At 43.1% G+C, this 18,584-nt stretch overlaps 1 protein-coding gene across 1 annotated transcript in view; it reads left to right on the top strand.

Moving 5' to 3' along the window:
- NRK (Nik related kinase) overlaps positions 1 to 18,584 on the top strand; it is a 113,272-nt gene that overhangs the window by 52,716 nt on the left and 41,972 nt on the right. Inside the window, exons 15-20 of the mRNA XM_035113283.3 lie at positions 2,443 to 2,595; positions 10,674 to 10,805; positions 12,433 to 12,500; positions 13,352 to 13,470; positions 13,979 to 14,052; positions 15,752 to 15,876. Of these exons, the coding sequence (XP_034969174.1) occupies positions 2,443 to 2,595; positions 10,674 to 10,805; positions 12,433 to 12,500; positions 13,352 to 13,470; positions 13,979 to 14,052; positions 15,752 to 15,876 (671 nt within the window). The remainder of the gene's footprint in view (positions 1 to 2,442; positions 2,596 to 10,673; positions 10,806 to 12,432; positions 12,501 to 13,351; positions 13,471 to 13,978; positions 14,053 to 15,751; positions 15,877 to 18,584) is intronic.

Here is an 18,584-nt window from a genome sequence, read left to right as displayed (position 1 = left end):
TGTATGGATGCATTCCTGTCTGAGCAACATTCTGGGGGGGGGGGTCAGAGGCAAAAGAGGAAAAAATGCAACTTTTTTTTCTTTTGCACAGGAGGCTAGGTTCTGTGCACAGTTAAACACCACTTTCTGTCCTCCTTCCAAACAAGCTAGGGGCTTTATCAGAGTCCCTGGAAACATTCCAGCTAGGTGAAAACATTCAGGGGGCAAAGCAGAGCCAGTGGGGATTTGGGAAAGAAGGGGTGTGGAAAATCACAAGGGCCACATAGAGAAACCTTAAAGGTCACAGTCTGGCTTCAGGCCTTGTCCTTCAGGCTTCTCTGTCTAGCTCTTGGGCATATTATTATTATTTTTATTATTATTATTATTATTTATAATCCTCCCATCTGGCTCCCAAGAGAATATTAAAAACATGATAAAACATTAAACATTAAAAACTGGCTGCTTTCAAATGTCTTCTAAAAGTGTTTATTTCCTTGACATCTGATGGGAGAGCCTTCCACATTGCTGGCGCCACTACCGAGAAGGCCCTCTGCCTGGTTCCCTGTATCCTCACTTCTCACAGTGAGGGAACCGCTAGAAGGCCCTCAGAGCTGGACCTCAGTTTCCAGGCTGAACGATGGGGGTGGAGACACTCCTTCAGGTATACAGGACCGAGGCTGTTTAGGGCTTTAAAGGTCACCACCAATTGTGCTCAGAAATGTGCATCTCCTCCAAGCCACTTCTTCTTGGAGACTAGACCCTCCAAGTGTTTCAGGGACAGTCCTGGATTTACAAAGTTCATCCTGGTTTCTGATTTGATCCTGGAATGTCCCACTTTTCCTTAGGGCGTTCCTATTTTCTTTGGAGAAACGCTGGAGGATATGCAGTTTTGCAGCCTTTGAGCCAAGGAGATAAGAATTCTACAACCTTTAGAATACATTGGAAGGCAGCCCTTTTTATAGATGCTGGAAGCTGCCAGAGTGGCTGGGGCAACCCAGCGAGAAGAATGGGGTATACATAATAAAGGGATGGTGATGGCAGAGACATCCCTATTTTCATCAGAGAAATGTTGGAGGGTATGTGAGGGGAACACACCTACCCTGATGCTTTTGAGTGGCTGAAATGTGTCCTTGCACGGCAATAAAGCCTCTTGCTGTGTACAAGGTGTGTACAAGTGTAGAAACAGATTTGACTGGCTGGAATGAAGCCTACTGTACAAAAGTAGGAATCACACCCATTGCCCTGCTTCACCCATCAATGCCATGCAGCCTTCAGAAAGCTGCCCATAAGAGAGTGAGGTGATTGGACTGCAAAATCTTCTCTACCCATAGCTGCCAAGTTCTCCCTTTTTTAAAGGGAAATTCCCTTATGCTGAATAGGCTTCCTCGCGAGAAAGGGGAAAACTTGGCAGCTATGTCTCTACCTCTGTCTTAGCCTAGCTAAGGGCAGAAGCAAATGTTATTCACTAGTTCCTGGATTCCCAACCCCATGTTTCACTCTTTAAGATGAGCATGGAGAAGCCTTTCAAGATGACTGCAAGGGAGAATCAGCGGGTGGAAGGAATATATCACTCTCCCCTGCCTGATGCACCTCCACCTCCACCTCCACCCCCCTCATCCTTATCCATTTCCCCATCACAAACACACACACACCAGTCAGCAGCAACACCAGAAAGGAAGGGTTATGCACAATGTCCTGCCTTCCACTTCCTCTCCAAACAGCTCTACCTCTAATCACAGTAGGTGCAGACAAAGAACTGGGAATCCTATGATTGCTACATAACTTCTAGTACTGATCTAGCAGTCCCTTTTGCATTAGCATCATTATAAAATAGGAAGAGGAGTTGTGGTAATGGTAACTAGTGAAGAATGTACTGTATTTAAAACCGGGTTGAGGGAGCAAAGCCAGAAGAAAATGCAAGGGAAGTCTAGCTGAAGAAAGTAGGGCTTTGTATCTACACAGGCGTATGTCACACTGCATAAGACCTGGCTGCAATATCAGAAGTAAGTAGATTTATTGGTTTGGCCTTAAGCCATAACAACAGTACTGAGCTACCAGGGGAAAATAAAATCCAAAAACGGCAGGGGCCTGCACAGGTACATCCTATATGGATTAGTCTGAACCAGAGGTCATGGCGAAAACCATAATCTGATAAAATGGGTAGAGGGTGTCAAAACCCATACGGTCATCGATCATTAGAACAATTCACGACATGCCCATGGTGCGGGGAAGTCTCCACTGGAAGGCAAACAAAGCCACCATTTCATTTAACATACCCATTGCTGTTGGATAGCCCTTGGAATTTTAACATGGTTTAACGCAAACAAGAAAATGTTGCAGATGCCTGCACCTTATCTCCTTATACATAGGGCAACTCAACAAAAAACAGGGGTAAACAGACACCCTTCCCACCATCTCATTGTTGAATTTGTTGAATATGTCTGTCTGTTGGTTTGTTTCCAGACTGAGAGCAAGCGTGAGAAGAGTGATAGCATCCAAACTGATCTCAACTGGGCCGCTGTTCTTGAGCATGATGCCACCTCACATGGTCGACTAGGTTCTGGAAGCAACTCCAGCCCATGTACTCCAGCTTTGCAAAGAGCAGTGATGGCTCAGGTACGAGATCCCCACTAAAGATTATTTACAGTTGTAGAGGTCTGTGAGATGAGAGGATCTGCCAGTTTTGGTTTCTCTCACATTTCCACATCAGTTTCTGACACACACACACACACACACACACACACGTATAAAATCTTCAGGATAATTCATTAACATTTCAGTGTGAATTTATTCTACATTTTTGCAGGCATTGTTGCCTAATGACATTTTTGCAAAGCCATTTCCCCCAAATATAATGCATTTTTCATTGTTTTCAATATTCTATGCACACCTTATATGCATATGCTACTGTATGCATTTTTGTACATATTACTTGGCTGGGGAACTGCGCTGTGAAAACGGAAGAATTCTGTGGTTTGTTTTGCTTCTTGTTTTGGAAATAATTAGGTAAGTTTCCTTTAAATGTAAATGGAATCAAATTTCTCCCCTCTTCCTAAAGATGGTTTTGGCGTGATGCCAAATCTTGGTTTGTTACCCTGTCCAATGTTTCTTCCCCAAACATATGTTTCAATTCTTCTCCTTTTTAAAAGGTCCTCTATTCAATGACGCAGTCCAGTTTCTCTGTCTTTTGTTTTCTGTGCTACAGAGAAGGAAGTAAATCAGGTGATACAGGAGTTGCCTTGTACTGAATCAGGCCATCTAGCTCAATATAGTCTACATCAATTTCAGCTCTCTGGGATTTCAAACTAGGAGTCTTTCCTCATGGAGACACCAGATATTGAACCAGGGACCTTCTGCATGCAAAGCAGATGTTGTTCCACTAAATCCCTTTCCAGAAATACAGTTGCCCTCTCCTGCAATTTGTGTCAGCTTCTGCAGTGGCCAAATGGACACGAAACTCTTCTCTTTTTTCTTTTTCTCTCCCCACTTTTGGCCAAGAACTCAGACAGAACAGAGAATTGGGCTGAGACAATCAATTCTTTGTTGATACTTCCATTTCCTGCGATAAGCGAGAGATGCAAGGCAGGCCTAGCAAGGTCTGCTTAAATGACTGTTATTTGTGATGACATTAATGCCTGACTGGATAAATTCTGGGATATTATTCTTGCATGTTGCACAAAAAGCCTTGGCCCACTACATCTGCTGTATTTCCATTGGAAATATTTTATTGTGCATAATTCATAGTGCACAATAAATGCATCTTTGTGTTTGGCAGAGCAAGAAGGAAGGAAGGTTCTCTTCCCAGAGGGCCATGTTACAGAGGTCATTGTGAGGGAGGTTGGGTCGGAGGGTCTGTCTCTGTTTGCTTGGGCTGTGACTTCCCTGTGTCAGGCTCTGCTCCCCATAAAGGTGGGGTTAGAAAACAGAACAGAAGCACCCATCAGTGAGCTGAGAAGCGGAAGAAGGGTTGAGTGGAGCATATGTTTGCATGCAGGTTCCCAGTGTCTCTAGGTAGGGCTTAGAGAGACTCCATCCTGAAACCTTGGACAGCTGATGCCAGTCAGTGTAGGCAATACTGAACTAGCTAGACCAATGCTCTGACTCCATATAAGCTTGTTAATTGCACCTCAGACTGATGAACCTCCTGACTTGGGAGCATAAGAAAGTGTTGAGGTACCACCTGGCCCACTTTAGCCCAACAGAATAAAGAGGTATCTTTGATGGCACAGCTAAACTCCTGAAAGTTCCCTCATTTTTGGCCTGAGGTGGGTGGTGGCAGGCAAGTTGACCTGTTGCCTGATTATCTCCTGGGCCGCCAGTTCAAGAGCCATGGTGGGCTTGTCACCTGAAAATTAGATCTCAGCTTTTCTCAAGACACAGCCCCCCAGCGGAGCAAGCAAAGCACCCAGATGCTCATCCTGGGGAAGATCTTTTTGGGGTTCTTCCAGTGCTGTGAAGTGTTTTGAACACTAGAAGGTACTAAAGCTTATGATCCAGTCCCTTGCATCTTTCATCCAAAGGACAGGATGATATTGTGAGGATGCTACGCAAAACACGCATGCACAAGCAGTCCACAGGAAGTTGCTATGTGGAAGTGCTCTTCATTATCCTTCGGAAGTAATGGCAAATGTCATCCTCCTGAACTTCCCTCCTGGCTAAGTTTTATCTGCCATCCCTACCCCTTGAATTGCTAGAAGGGCTCCCACAATACACTACCTGCAAGTGGGGCAGTGAAACAGACAGCAATTTTCACTCAGCCCTAGTTTCGTATCTCATCAAATTGCTGCTTGCTGGATGCTTCATGGGCTGTTCTCAGATGTCAATCAACTTGCCCATCCAGGTCACCAAAGTAGTTGTTGGCAGCACGAACTTTCAAGCATGCAAGCAGCTCCTTCTGCTGATTTCAGTTGTTCCTTTGGAACGGCTTACGGTTCGGAAAATGCTTTAAGCCTTTTGCTGACTCAGGTTCTGGGAAAATGACAGGCATCTTGATAACAGGCTTGATAACGCCTACCTTCTCATACCAGGGTTAGCTGCTTTTTGAGAACAGCTTGACACTACAAACTAGTCTGGTTAAATAAATACTATCATTAGTTGCAATCATATTGGACAAAAAAAGAGGAAAACGAGTCTTTTAAAGTACCATATTATTAGATGCCATACCTGCTGAAAAAGCTGTTTGCTGGGAAAAGGTAAAATATTTGCCAAGAACTGAGATAAAACAGCTGAACACCTTGCTAGATGAGGAGGCAAGAGCAGAGGTTTGTAGTAACAGATCTCTCTCTCCCCCCTCCTGCCCCACTTAGCATTGCAGCAAGTGCAGGGAAGTAAAGACTCGTATTTCCACCATCAGCACTCTGTTATGTTTCTTCTGGAACACAGGTGAAGGAACAACTTCAAGGATGTACACTACCTTCATGACCACACATGGAAGCTTTTCCTGAAAAAATAGCACAAGGGCGGGGGGACGGGACACTTCGCCCTTGTGCAATTTTTCCAGGGTTAGGGTTTTCCAGGGATAGACGCCTCCCACAGCTCTTTGCTGGAGGAGAGGCACAGGATGCTTCCGGTCCATCTCTATTTTCTGGTAAGAATGCAATCACATACTGGCAAATTTGGGGTACCCTGTTCAAGTTGATTTGGAGCTCTTGTGCTGTGAGCCCAGTTCTCCCCACCCCAAACCAGAGGTTGGTTGTTTTGTTTGTTTGTTTGTTTGTTTGTTTTGCGATAAGGAAACTGACAGGATATGCACTAGAGAGTGTGGGGCAAATTTTGCTTGACACAAGGTCACCTAGCCTCAAAACAAACGAATCAGAATTAATGCCCAGTAAATAGCTGGCATTGTCCAGCCACCCAGCAAACAAAACAGGATGAACTCACAACAGAGCAGGTAGTTTGGAAGTGGCCAGAAATACTCCCATCATTTCCCTAGGAGGGGATAAATATCTCAGGGAGGGGGGGAGGGAGAGAATTTCAAGAGCTATACAGTCTGAACAAAAATGGGCTTTAGAAGCCCCTCTACCTTCCCAGCACTCTTCCACTTAAAAACAGAGCGAACTTCCCCAAAGAACTGTGGGGCTACATGCAATTTGTAGTTTTGTCTTCACTTCCCTATAGACGTCTAGCAGCCACACAGCACATTTTCTCAAAAGTGAATCCCTTTGGAGTCCCAGCAGAACTTACTCCAAATTAAGCGTACATTGCATTGCAGACTTTGAAATCCCTAGTTACTTTGTTTGTTTGTTTCCAAATTGGTTTAGTTGTGCGATTCCTTGCAAGGTTGTCTTGGGAGGATGGAGACAGACGCTGCATATTGAAACTGGAATGTCTTGAGTGTGCTTAGAACTCTGCCAAATTATTCACACAGGTGTTTTCTTTAAAACACACACACACACACACACACACACACACCCCACAGAAGGGCTTTTTTTTTGCAAGTAGCATTATCATTCATTTAAACTCTTTTTTATTCTTGCAAAAACTGCCAGGGTATCTTTAAGAGCTACAGGAGTTGGGGGGTTGGGTCATCTTAAAAAAATTTTTTAATATTCTTTTGCATTTGAAGGAGTGAGTTTGAAGCACAGCAGTTATCAGCGCATTGTGACCCTGAATCTGTTCTGACTCAGAGGAGGGAAATGTCTGCTAATGAATAAAGAATACCCCTTTTGAGAGCTCCGCTCCTTCTCAGCATGTGATATCTGACAGAATAGCAGAACAAGATGGTATAGCTCTGGGCGTCCCTCTCCATATTTCTGTCAGGGCCACATCAGGATATAGGAACTGTATGAACCAGGCTCTCAGCAGCAGTGGCAAAGGGACACAAAGGCAGACATTCAGATCTTGGACTTCCCTGAGTTGTTGGGTTGTGCTATTTTGAAGGCTGTGGTGTCTGTCAGAGACTTGGGTTTCAGCCCATCACATGAGCATAAGAAAAGCTGTGCAGGATCAGGGCAGTGGCCCATCTAGTCCTGCAGCCTTTTTCTCAGCACCCTCTACCATTACTCAGATGAAAATAGGGACATGTCTCACTCCCCACCGACTGACCCTCCTTGACCCCGCCCCATTCCCCCCCCCCGAGCATTTCCTATCAGAAGAAGGGTGAGTGCCACCAATGGGACACATTGTTCACCATCCTGAGAATTTTATTTTATTCTTTGGTATATTTCCAAAAAGAAAAACACACACTAATAAATAAATTTTAGAAAGAGGTGGCACATAGTATGGGATTGGGCTGTGGCAATGGCAGCCTTTTCTGTCCCCTGCTCTCTAGCAACTGCTATGAGCTGTCCTATAAGCTCCTATATTCCAGCTAAAGTCATTCACTTCTAGGGGCTTGAACTGGAGAAGACATTCTGGCTTTTGGTGCACGCACGTATGCACACAGAATGCCTGAAACCCAGCCCTTGTATATCAGCCCACTCAAGAGGGCTGTCCTAGCGGCACATATCATCAGAAAATGCAGCCAGACTATGGCCCTCATATTACCATTCATTTCTGGAATCCAGGAATGTTGATCGACATCTCTTGAACAGATTCTTTTTTGCTCTTCTCCTTTGAAGTATCTAAATCATGTACCCGATGGATGCATGCATTTCAAAGTGGTCCTGTTTCATGCTGAGCCAGAAGCCTGGCATCGCATGCCCTGCTTGAGGGTGTGTTGTATAAAAGGCTTTATGTGGTAGGAAGACAAGACTTTTCTTGGTGTTGTTTTGCAATTGCATGCCATATTTTCCCCACCCTACCCCCGACTGTATTTAAGTATAAAGTAGTTTATAAACCAAGGTTGCGGAATAAGCTGTAAATTGTAAGGCGCAGGTAGTGTCAGAATGCTGTCAGTGGCTCCTGGCTGGTTGCCCAGGGAAGTATAAAGACAAGGAAAAGTTTCTTACCGTCCTTTTTTATTTCAGTCTTTACAGAGAGAGGCTATAGAACCCAGCCTCTTGGATAATGGTATTGTCCCAAGTGTATCTCCACCCCGTCTCTCTCGCATTCGTCATTCTCATCACCTCCTCTACAGGTGCTGCTACATGCCTTCTGTCTTCAAGCTCTTTCCTTTTCTACTTTTAAGGCTCACTGGGTTCCGGGAGATGGAGGCTCTGTAATGCTTTCTAATGACAACATGTCAGCTGGGTGTTGTTTCCAGCTCTCCCATGATTTCCCAGCTTCCCCCCTCATCTGCCTCTGAGCAGCGACCTCCCTCAAACCCCTGTTGTAAATCTATACTCTCTTCCTCTTCCTGGAAGGGTAAAGATGGGGAGGTGGTCTCCACCAGTCCTCCTCTGCCCAGTCCCTGACAGGTGAGGAGGTTGCTTTCTCACTGTTGGACTCTGGCAGGCAGTCTCGAGCACCATATTTCAGTGTCACCACATCTGCTGACCTGTCCTCTGTTGGGCTTAGACCAGGGGTCACTAACCCTTTCAGACCAGAGGACACGTTTTGAATTTTTAGGGTGTGTTGGTGGTGCCGGTCACAAAATGGCTTTCCATAGAGTGGGGAGTGGCATAACAAAAAATCAAGAGAGACAGCTACCAACAACAGCCTTATGCTTACCTTGGGAAGTAAAGTACATCCCAGTATCCTTGACTGTGGAGATCGCACAATATTCAGTACTTACAAAGAGAGGTGCTATTATGAGAGGAAAAAACATATACAAGGAAGCCAAATCACACCTGCTCACCTTTCATGAAATCACTTAGAAGGTACCGGTACCTCCACATTTTGCACCATAACTTTCTTCTTAGGGCGCCTGCCCAACGGCACCAGTCAAATGTTTTCAGGGGTGCTATAGCCCATGAAATCTGGCAATTTCAGTCTCTCTTTTCTCCAGTATTAAGTTCAGTTCTCCACATTTTCATATCAGTTTGTGATTAAAAAAGAAAGTCATAAAAATTCATTATCATTTTACCACAAATTCTTCCTAATATTTGTGTTTATGTGCAATTTTGCATAATACACAATTTGGCAATGCAATCTCCTCTAATATACTACTTTTTCTGTTATTTTCAGTGCACATTTTTATGGACACTTCATGCATTTTTTGTAGAACTGGAGAACTGCATTGAAAAATTCAGAGAGCTGTGAATTTTGAAACATGGCTGGGTTTTGTTTCTCATATTCCCCCCTACCGAGTGTGAATTAAGTGGATTCACCTTTCATTGTGATCTGAATCTAATTCCCTCCCCCATCCCTAGTTATAAGGTGGTTTAAAACGGCTAATAAGAGTCTTACTGTCTCCATAAAGCCTCCAGCTGTGGCCCATTTCCTCAGTTTGAGCAATGTATTGCTGCCTGCAAGCTATCCAGGCCTACTCTGAGCTTGCTTTGTCCCTAAACTATCAGAAACAACCTTATAGTATTGCTCTGCAAAATGCTGTATTTGCTCTGTCAAAACTCCATCCTTTACCTATTAATGGTTAAGCATAAGTGAGAGGATTTCAGCGGTTGATGTATTGTGACAAATTACACCTGCCCAAATCTCCCCAACTGTACCAATGTACAAAGCAGAGAAAGCCCAATGTGGAAAGGTTTACCCTCTCAAGTCAGCTGGTGCAAAAACACTGGCAGAGAAGGCATGTTCTGGCTCTAAGAATTGACCTGCCTCCAGAACACCAACAAGAAGCTCTTTTCTTTCAAATCTCCCCCGTCATGTGAAGCTTTTTGTCCAAATCGGCCACAGCACAATCATGAATGTTGGTTTAGTAAATGCTAGAGCCTTCCAACTATGAGAACACCTACCACTGAAAGATTTTTAAATATACTTTTCCCAAAAAAACGGAGGCATTTTTATTGGGAATTATAGGAGGGGAAATTGTAAAAGAGGATCAAGTGTTATTTATGTATGCGACAACTGCGGCTACAACATTGTTAGCCCAAAAATGGAAAACTCAGGAGTTACCAACGATTGATGAGTGGCAGACGAAAATGATAGACTATGCGGAATTAGCAAGACTGACTAGCAAGATCCGAAACCAGGGAGAGACAAAGTTCCAAAAAGACTGGAGTAAATTTGTGGATTATATGGAAAAGAACTGTAGAAGTTTAAAGACACTTGCAGGATTGAATTTAAGATGAATTGTATAAAAAATGTTTTTGTTTTGTTTGTTTATTTGGAAAAGTTAAGAAAAATTATTATAAAAAAGAGAGAACACCTACCACTGCTTGAACCCTGCATTCAGGTCCCTGAGGGATTGGCACTCCCAGCCACTATTTTTATTTTCCTGAAACCCATGTTTTCGTGAGATGGTGGCCAGGGTTGTTTTAAAACAATGATTAAAAACAACAACCAAACAGGCATTATACTGTACTGAATTTCAGGGATCCTCCAACACCACCTTCTTGACTAAGGAGGTCTTCCACTCAGATGCTTAGCTAGCAAGGGACCCTAGACTATATCCCTGGTGCAGACCAGTGTTTCCCAACCTTGTGCCTCCAGATGTTTTGGGACTACAACTCCCGTCATCCCTAGCTAGCAAGACCAGTGGTCAGGAATGATGGGAATTGTAGTCCGAAAACAGCTGGAGGCACAAGGTTGGGAAACACTGCCCTAGATGCCTGCTCTGAAAGTAACCCCATCAGGGATGGGGGACCTTTGGTCCTCTGGTTGATGCTGGGCCATCATTCGGTCTACACTGAGTAAAAACTATTTGGGTGCAACCCATGACAAATGAACTTGATGTATGTTTCATTTGTTTGAAGAGTGAAAACCTACGAGCGACTCGAGATATGTATCACAGCAGTTCGTTGTCTGATGTTGCTGTCACCCCAGCGAGCCCCAATCAGGACGATGTCTTCTGGAGTATATGTCAAAGTGAAGAGCAACCTCCAAAGGTATTGGGAAATTATTTGCATTGTCTATAGATTAATAAGACTTTAAAAATATAAAACTTCGAATTTTCATTTGCTGTGACCTTCCCTGGGATTGTATGGTGAAGGGTGGGCAATAAACCAAATTAATCATCTCCGTTGTCACCCAGCAACATCTTGAGGACCACAGGTTGGCCAAAACTGTTCTATATGAAGAAATAGTAGGATTCTAAAGTTCATGAAGGTGATTTGCTTATTCTATGTAGTTTACTTTTTGTACACTAGCAAAGGCAAGGGACAAGCCTCTTTGTAGGATTAGCATTATCCCTGTTCCGCCATTATGGCTTCATCAGCAGTATCTTTATGATATATGATTCTATGTTTCTTTATAATATTCTTTTGTAGGTTGGATATATATGTCAGATATATGATTCCATGTTTCTTTATAATATTATTTAGTACTCCCACTGCTGATGAAGCTATAATGGCAAAACAGGGATGATAATCTGGATATCCTTGTCCTCTTGTTTGCTTCGATTCTTCGCGGATACGTCACATCTATACTTCGGTCTGTTATGAAACTACATACACCATCGCCAGATTATGCTTCATTATCCTTTTCGAGCCAGCACGTAATTTGTGTGGACGGCACCAGACTTTTTGTATCTTCATATGAACTTTCATACATGAACTTGCATACTCATTATGGAGCTTTAAGTGTGGATATATATTATTGCATGTACATTGCTTTATTTTGGTTTACATTAGGTAAAGGTAAAGGGGCCCCTGACCATCAGGTCCAGTCGTGTCCGACTCTGGGGTTGCGGCGCTCATCTCGCTCTATAGGCCGAGGGAGCCGGCGTTTGTCCACAGACAGCTTCCGGGTCATGTGGCCAGCATGACAAAGCTGCTTCTGGCAAACCAGAGCAGCGCACGGAAATGCTGTTTACCTTCCCGCCGGAGCGGTCCCTATTTATCTACTTGCACTTTGATGTGCTTTCGAACTGCTAGGTGGGCAGGAGCTGGGACCGAGCAACGGGAGCTCACCCCATTGCAGGGATTCGAACCGCCGACCTTCTGATCAGCAAGCCCTAGACTCTGTGGTTTAACCCACAGCGCCACCTGGGTCCCTCTATGATACATTATATCATACATTTGCCCTAATCTATTTACATGCTTTCTATATTTGTCGACTATAGAGTATGTGATATCAGCATTATTATTCATCAGCCGGTCACATTTAGTTGTATGGTTTACGCATAGTTATACGTGACTTAGGTTTGTTGTTGGTTGTATATTGTGGATTACCATAGGCATCAGGCTGGTGCCTATGAGAACAGGTTGTTGGGACAGATAGTCCTTTGGTTTGACCCGGTTGAGATCTTCTTATGGAACCTTGAATTTCTACTCATTGCCCACTAGAAGTCCCTGTGCTCCCCCCCTTTTCCTTTTAAATAAAACCAAATATTGCTCACACATTTTCCATTGGGGTCTTGGGGACTAGGTTTTCTGAATATCAGTAAAATGATTGTGATGGGATACATTTTTAATACTCTGTGCCTGTACTGACTATAGGCAGGTGGCTATGCACTGTTTTATGCATGTATGTGTGTAAGAACAGTGAACAGGCATATTTGCTTTGATCCTTAAGGTTCCTGAAAGGACAACCTCAAAAATTTATACCAGAGATCATCTTGGTCACCAGAGTTACCCATCAAGGTAAGCTCCTTGGTAATTCCTCCTTAAATTTACTTTGATATATATCTGTACAAATTCATTGCGGTGTAGCAGGCAGATGCCATCTATGAGCCATTTCCACCAGATAATCAGGGAACAGTACGGCATAACTGGCAATCTGCTTTGCTTTTTGAGGCCATCCCACCTGATCACTCCCCAATGATCCTATAAATGAATGAATGAATGAATGAATGAATGAATGAATGAATAAGACTTCTGCATTGCTCCACCCTTGTGCACTGGTGTTGCTGCTGATCCAATAATGGTAGCTGCCAGTGGGAGTGGGAGAGGTAGAAAACATCAGTGTCCCTAAACCACTTGATAGAGACTGAAAGCATAGCTGCCAAGTTATCCCTTTTTTAAGGGATTTTCCCTTATGCTGAATAGGCTTCCTCACGAGAAAAGGGAAAACTTGGCAGCTATGCTGAAAGAGTTGAGAGGATTTCGACAGGGACTGGGTAGGTGGAACAGAGAAGTGGATTTCCACCCTCCCCCACCCCCATTCAGATTGCAATCCAAGCCAGAGAAGAATTGAGGGGTCATGCAGCTCATCTAATGTTTGAGTAAAACATTACATGTCCTCAAGAGGCCTATTTCCGTATCTGGGGAATGGGGAAGTGTCCCTAATATTGTTGCATATTTTAAACGTGAATGCCATTCCAGGAATGCTAAGTTTCCACCTGGATATTATAATAGCTACCCCCTAAGGATATTGTGAGCATTGGTTGGGCTGTTTTTAGAAGTGGCTTCGAGACCCTGGAACAATGTGCAGTGGGAGTTCTCATCGTCTGTTGTTGTCTCCCCCCCACTTTTCTGGTCTTTGTTCTCTATAGCACACAGCAACCATCCCTGGGGGGACCCGCAACGAAAACCAACAACAGCTGCTGCAACTCCAGCAGCAGCAGCAGACAAAGGGAGTCGGCATCTCATCAGAACAAGCGATCGACTTCAGGTAATCCACAGGTCACACTTTTCTCTGTCCACACAAGCAATTATTGTGAGGCACTTCCATTCCCAGTGGGAACAGGGCGTGATAGCAAGGCCATTCTATTCATAATATAATTTTGCTAAGCCCCTCTTGTTTGTTGATACGGGTTTTCTTCTTTGGATTTTTTAAAAATATGTAGTTCTATATATAGTTTCAGCAACCTGTTATTTCTTTCTCGTATGGGGTGGTGGTGGAAATGTGTAAGAGAGGACATGATAAAGGTGTATAAAATTATGCTGTGGAGAAAGAACTTTTGTCACACCAGAACCTGGGGCCATCCAATGAACGTGACTGTTAAGGGACAAAATGAAGCACTTCTTCGCACAGTGCATAGTCAAACAACAAACTCTGCTCTCACAAGAGGCAGCAGTGGCCACCGGGCCAGCCCTCCCTTGCATGTTTGATATGATTGATGAACTAATATCTCCTCCCCCCCACTCTCTCTCTGAAATTTTCTTTTTAGGACATCCAGGGTCGTCCAGGCTAAACAGCCACCAACAGTCGTACAAGAAACCTGGAAATGCATCTCATCAGTTTCATATTTCAGTAGGTTTTATTTTTACCGTAAGCATATTTTTCAACTATTGCAATTCTTCTCCATCTTCCTTCTGATGATTGTGTTTGTTGCCCTTTAAAATAAAACACACCCTTAATTTATTGTATGGGTTTTTTGTCTTTTTAATAGATCAGTAAATGGGGCAGTGTGTGTGTGTGTGTGTGTGTGTGTGTGAGAGAGAGAGAGAGAGAGAGAGAGAGAGAGAGAAACACAGATCAAAAGCAAGCAGTATACTTCATTTATTTTTTGCCTCTCAGTTGGTGTTTAGAATATTCCAAGATTTAGATCATGAGGCTTCGACTACCATGCAGAGCAAATTAGATTTTATTTTTATTGCTGCAGTGACAAATTATCTTCAAAGAGAGGATTGCAGACAAGGGAACCTTTGATCTATGTGCTTAAAATAAATATCTTGATAAGAATTAGCCACTCTCCCCTTCTAGAGGAGGCCAATCATGTGGATGTGTGGCTGCCTTACACCAAGTTAGCTCTGTAGTGTCTATGATTATTTGCGCCAGGTTGCCAGAGTTCTCCAGACCCTCCTGGAGATGCCAAGGATTGAACCCGGGCACTTGATAATGCAAAGCATGCTCTCTACAATTGTGCCATTTTAATTTAACCCTACACATGGAAGCAACAGACCTATTTGTTTAAATATGGATCTTCTCCTATAAAGCAGGGGTTGGGGCAACTAGGTGTTGATGTTTTTTGAGCAAAAAAGGTGCCAAGCTCTTCATCCATAGCTGACCTCCCTGCAGCCCAGTATTATTCCAGCTGCCTTGGTGGCCTCTAGCATTGTAAGGGAACCTGTCTTGGGGGGGGGACAACGGGGGTGTGGGGAAGGGTGTGGGGTGACAAGCAGTGGGAACAATGATGGTTTGGCTAACCTAACCTGTGCATTCATTTTGTTTAAAAAATGGAGAGGCACAAGCTATTTACAGGTGAAACTCGGAAAATTAGAATATTGTCAAAAAGTGCATTTATTTCAGTAATGCAACTTAAAGGTGAAACCAATCTATGAGATAGATGCATGACATGCAAAGCAATATATATCAAGTCTTGATTTGTTGTCATTGTGATTATTGGTCGTTAGGCGGGTCAATTATAAATGGAATGTCATTAATGAAATGTCATAGCGATGTTTATTTTTGTATTATTGTAACTATTTGTTTTCTTACTGTGGAATTTCCAAAAGAAAGCATTTGTCATAATTAAAAGGAAAATAAAAAAAATGATCAGTTGCATTACTGAAATCAATGCACTTTTCGACGATGTTCTAATTTTCTGAGTTTCACCTGTATACGTGATCGGTACAAGCTGAGTTTTAAACAAATCGGTCTACCACCATCATGTGCAGCTTGAGCCACTGTGACTTTGCTCAGAATTACGCCCCACTTAATCCAGTGGGGCTTTCTGTCCTGGGTTCAAAACTTCCTCCTGACTGGATTATTCCTTGAGAAGCATCTGGTTCCACTATGGCAGCCTTCCCCGACTTGGTGCTCATGCTGGTGGGAATTGTAGCCCAATTAAGAGGGCTTCAGGTTGGGGGAGGCTGCAGTATAATTCTGAAATGATCGCCCTTATTCTAGGACAACCTGAAAGAAAAATTAAACTGGGCTTCTCATATGATGTGAGTTACAGTGTGGACAGAAGCAATCAATTAAGTTCTTCTTCTTCTTCTTTTTCCAGAGTCCACCCTTTTTTGGCAAGGGGAGAGATGGTGGCAACTTGCTCCAGAAATCATCAGAATATTCATCCTCCAGCGATGAGATGTGCAGCAGTGATGACGACGACAACGATGGCAATCAGATAAGGTTGGCTTTCCTACTCTTTCCTCTGTCCATGCATTATAAATTGAAGATTAGTTAGATTCTCGCCCCCATTGTTGTATCAGAGCATAATGCAAGCATGAAGCATAAAGAAACATCCCACAGGTGTTTATACGCATACAGTATGTATAAAAACATAAACACAAACACACTTCCATAATCCAGCAAAAGGTCAGAAACTTCATTTAAAAAAAATACTATTTCATATTGTGTTTCCAGCAGTACAAATGGGCAGATGTTTTCTTACAACTTGTTGTACCAATGCATTTTTTAAAAAATCCATTTTTAATTTTAAAAATTATCAAGTTGCCTGCCTTCCCTCATTCTCACCATGTTGCTTAATTTCACCTTATGAGCAAAACCCTACACCCTGTATATTTAGCCTGGGGTTTACAATATAAGTGCCCATGATTTTTTTATGGTTATTGGAGATTGCTACTCAAGCAACAGTTAGCAGATGTATACTTAACTCATCCACTGGTGGGACCAGACCCTTTATATAGACAAATAATACATTTAATGCACCAACCAGAAGTTAATGCCCTCTTATAATTTTAATTTCATTTATTATATTCCCCTGGAGCATGGAAAAAAGATACGAACTGTCACAGTAATGGTTGGTTGGAGTTTGTCTCGTATTGCATTAGGAGAATCGACAAACCTCCCTAAAAATCGGGTGCAATTTCCTGCAAAGGAGGGTGGTTAAGATTCACTTGTGGTTCCAATGTGCCCTATTCCAGTCTAAAGGCTTCTTGTTCTTTCACTTTAGTTCTCTTGATGCCTGCAAAAACAAGGTGTTATATCATACCAGGAGGGTATCATACCGCCTGTCAACACTGACACCAACACTCATTCCTAGCACAATTTTTGCATGACTGTGGGTCTCGGTGTGCTGCATCAAAGAACTGGGAAGCCCTAGGAAGAAACAATCCATATATTTGTGCTTCCCAGTAAAATACCTGTTCACAACTGAAATGGTGAAAGAATGAGTGACACAGTCTATGGTACACAAACAATTCCCAGCAACAAACATGGAAGGACTTATCCTTTTATGACCACGTTCATACATATTGCAGCCAGAGATTTGAGAGCATGTGTGCCAGTTGCAATTGATAACATCACCTGTGTCTTTTGCTATTTAAGTAAAATGCTAGATTCCGCTTCCCCACCATGGGATCATTTCCTGTTGGGTGTGTTCGGGATTTGCTAAATTAGTAGCATGAGAAACCATCAGATTGCTTCTTCACACAATCAACTCTAGGACAAGCAATTAACACTGGGCAGAAAGCCAAGGTCTACTTCTGCCATAGTAACTGCGCTCTCATTGGTTAAGATCAGCACTGAGACCTGTTATCAGTGAAAGCTAGCACAGTACGTGGTGTGGTGAGTGTGGTCAGTGTAGGAGGAGAGGTGCTGTATCGGTTGTATGAGAGAGAGAGAGACAGAGAGGAAAGGATTTATTTTACTTTGTTTTTTGAGTTCTAAAGTTGTACATAGAAACTCTGGATTTCTTTTATTTTAATAAATCCTGTACTGTATATAGTTTACTCTGCGTCCAGACGTCTAGTCATTCAAGTTACTGCCAGAAACTTCCGGAAAAACCTGCGCAAACTCTGCTGTGTTCAGGCTGAAGTTACACCTGACACTTAAAAACACTAAGAGGGTGCATAGGGCTAATACATGCACGGGAAACCTCCAGCCTATGGGCTGGAATAAGCTTGCCAAGGGTCCTGATTTGGCTCACAGTATTGTTTTTCCTCCAGCCACCCCCACCTGTCCCACACTTGCTCCACAAATGCAAAGGGAAGAAATTGGGAACCTTAAAGCATGTTCATGGGTATACTTCAGCAAGCAGAGCTTGCTTATAGTGCCTTTTAAATTTGGCACTGAGTGCCTGCCTCAGTGGGACTGCTTCCACTCAAGACCTCCTGCAGGAAGCTGTGTTTGCAGTCCGTGCTGGGTTTAAATTCATGCTGAGACCAATGCCCCACTTTCAGTGGGAATCTTTGCAGCCCTAGCTTGACTTCAAGCCCACAGCTGTAAAGTTTCTTCCTTTGCATTCCCAACTTAAATGAAAGCTGGGGTTCATGGAATAATTGGGAGGCAGCTTTGAGTACATTCCCAATTCTTCCTTCCAAAGTCTTGATCACCTGATGCCCTATGAGGCCAGGTGATTGAATAGTCAGTGTTCACATCTTTCTGGGTCCAGTTTCCCACCCCTGGACTAAGAGAAACAAAAGACAAGAATATTGTTCCGGTTCCTTTTGAAAGCCACCTTTGGTTGATAGGACTGTATATCTTTGGAGCAAATCCTGTTTAACTGCCATTGGTTGCTGCCCAAATTGCCATGATTGTTTGAAAGCAGGCGGAGCCACTCCAAACTCCATGGGAATCAGGAAGCCCTTGATATGTGATTTCACATATCAACCATCCAAGATCAGAGGCGATTCATAATTGCATTTTTTAAACTAGTGGTTGATTACAACCTAAGTTAGCCATGTCTTTCAGTATGTCTACTCTGAGAAGATATTTGCTTTTTAAAAACAAAAACAAAAAAACCACGAATACTGTAGTGGTATACAAATGTTTGTATAAATCAAGAAAAAAGAAAAAAGGCAAGACAGTTGTTCCTATTGAGTAACTTTATTTTATTTTTGTTTAGAATGCATGTGGATTTTGAGTTTTCCTTTCTT

Source organism: Zootoca vivipara, chromosome Z2, assembly GCF_965207765.1.
Source record: "Zootoca vivipara chromosome Z2, rZooViv2.hap1.1, whole genome shotgun sequence".
Classification (NCBI taxonomy): Eukaryota; Metazoa; Chordata; class Lepidosauria; order Squamata; family Lacertidae; genus Zootoca; species Zootoca vivipara.
The sequence above is the reverse complement of the archived record's forward strand: the minus strand, read 5'-3'. Positions and strand labels throughout refer to the sequence as shown.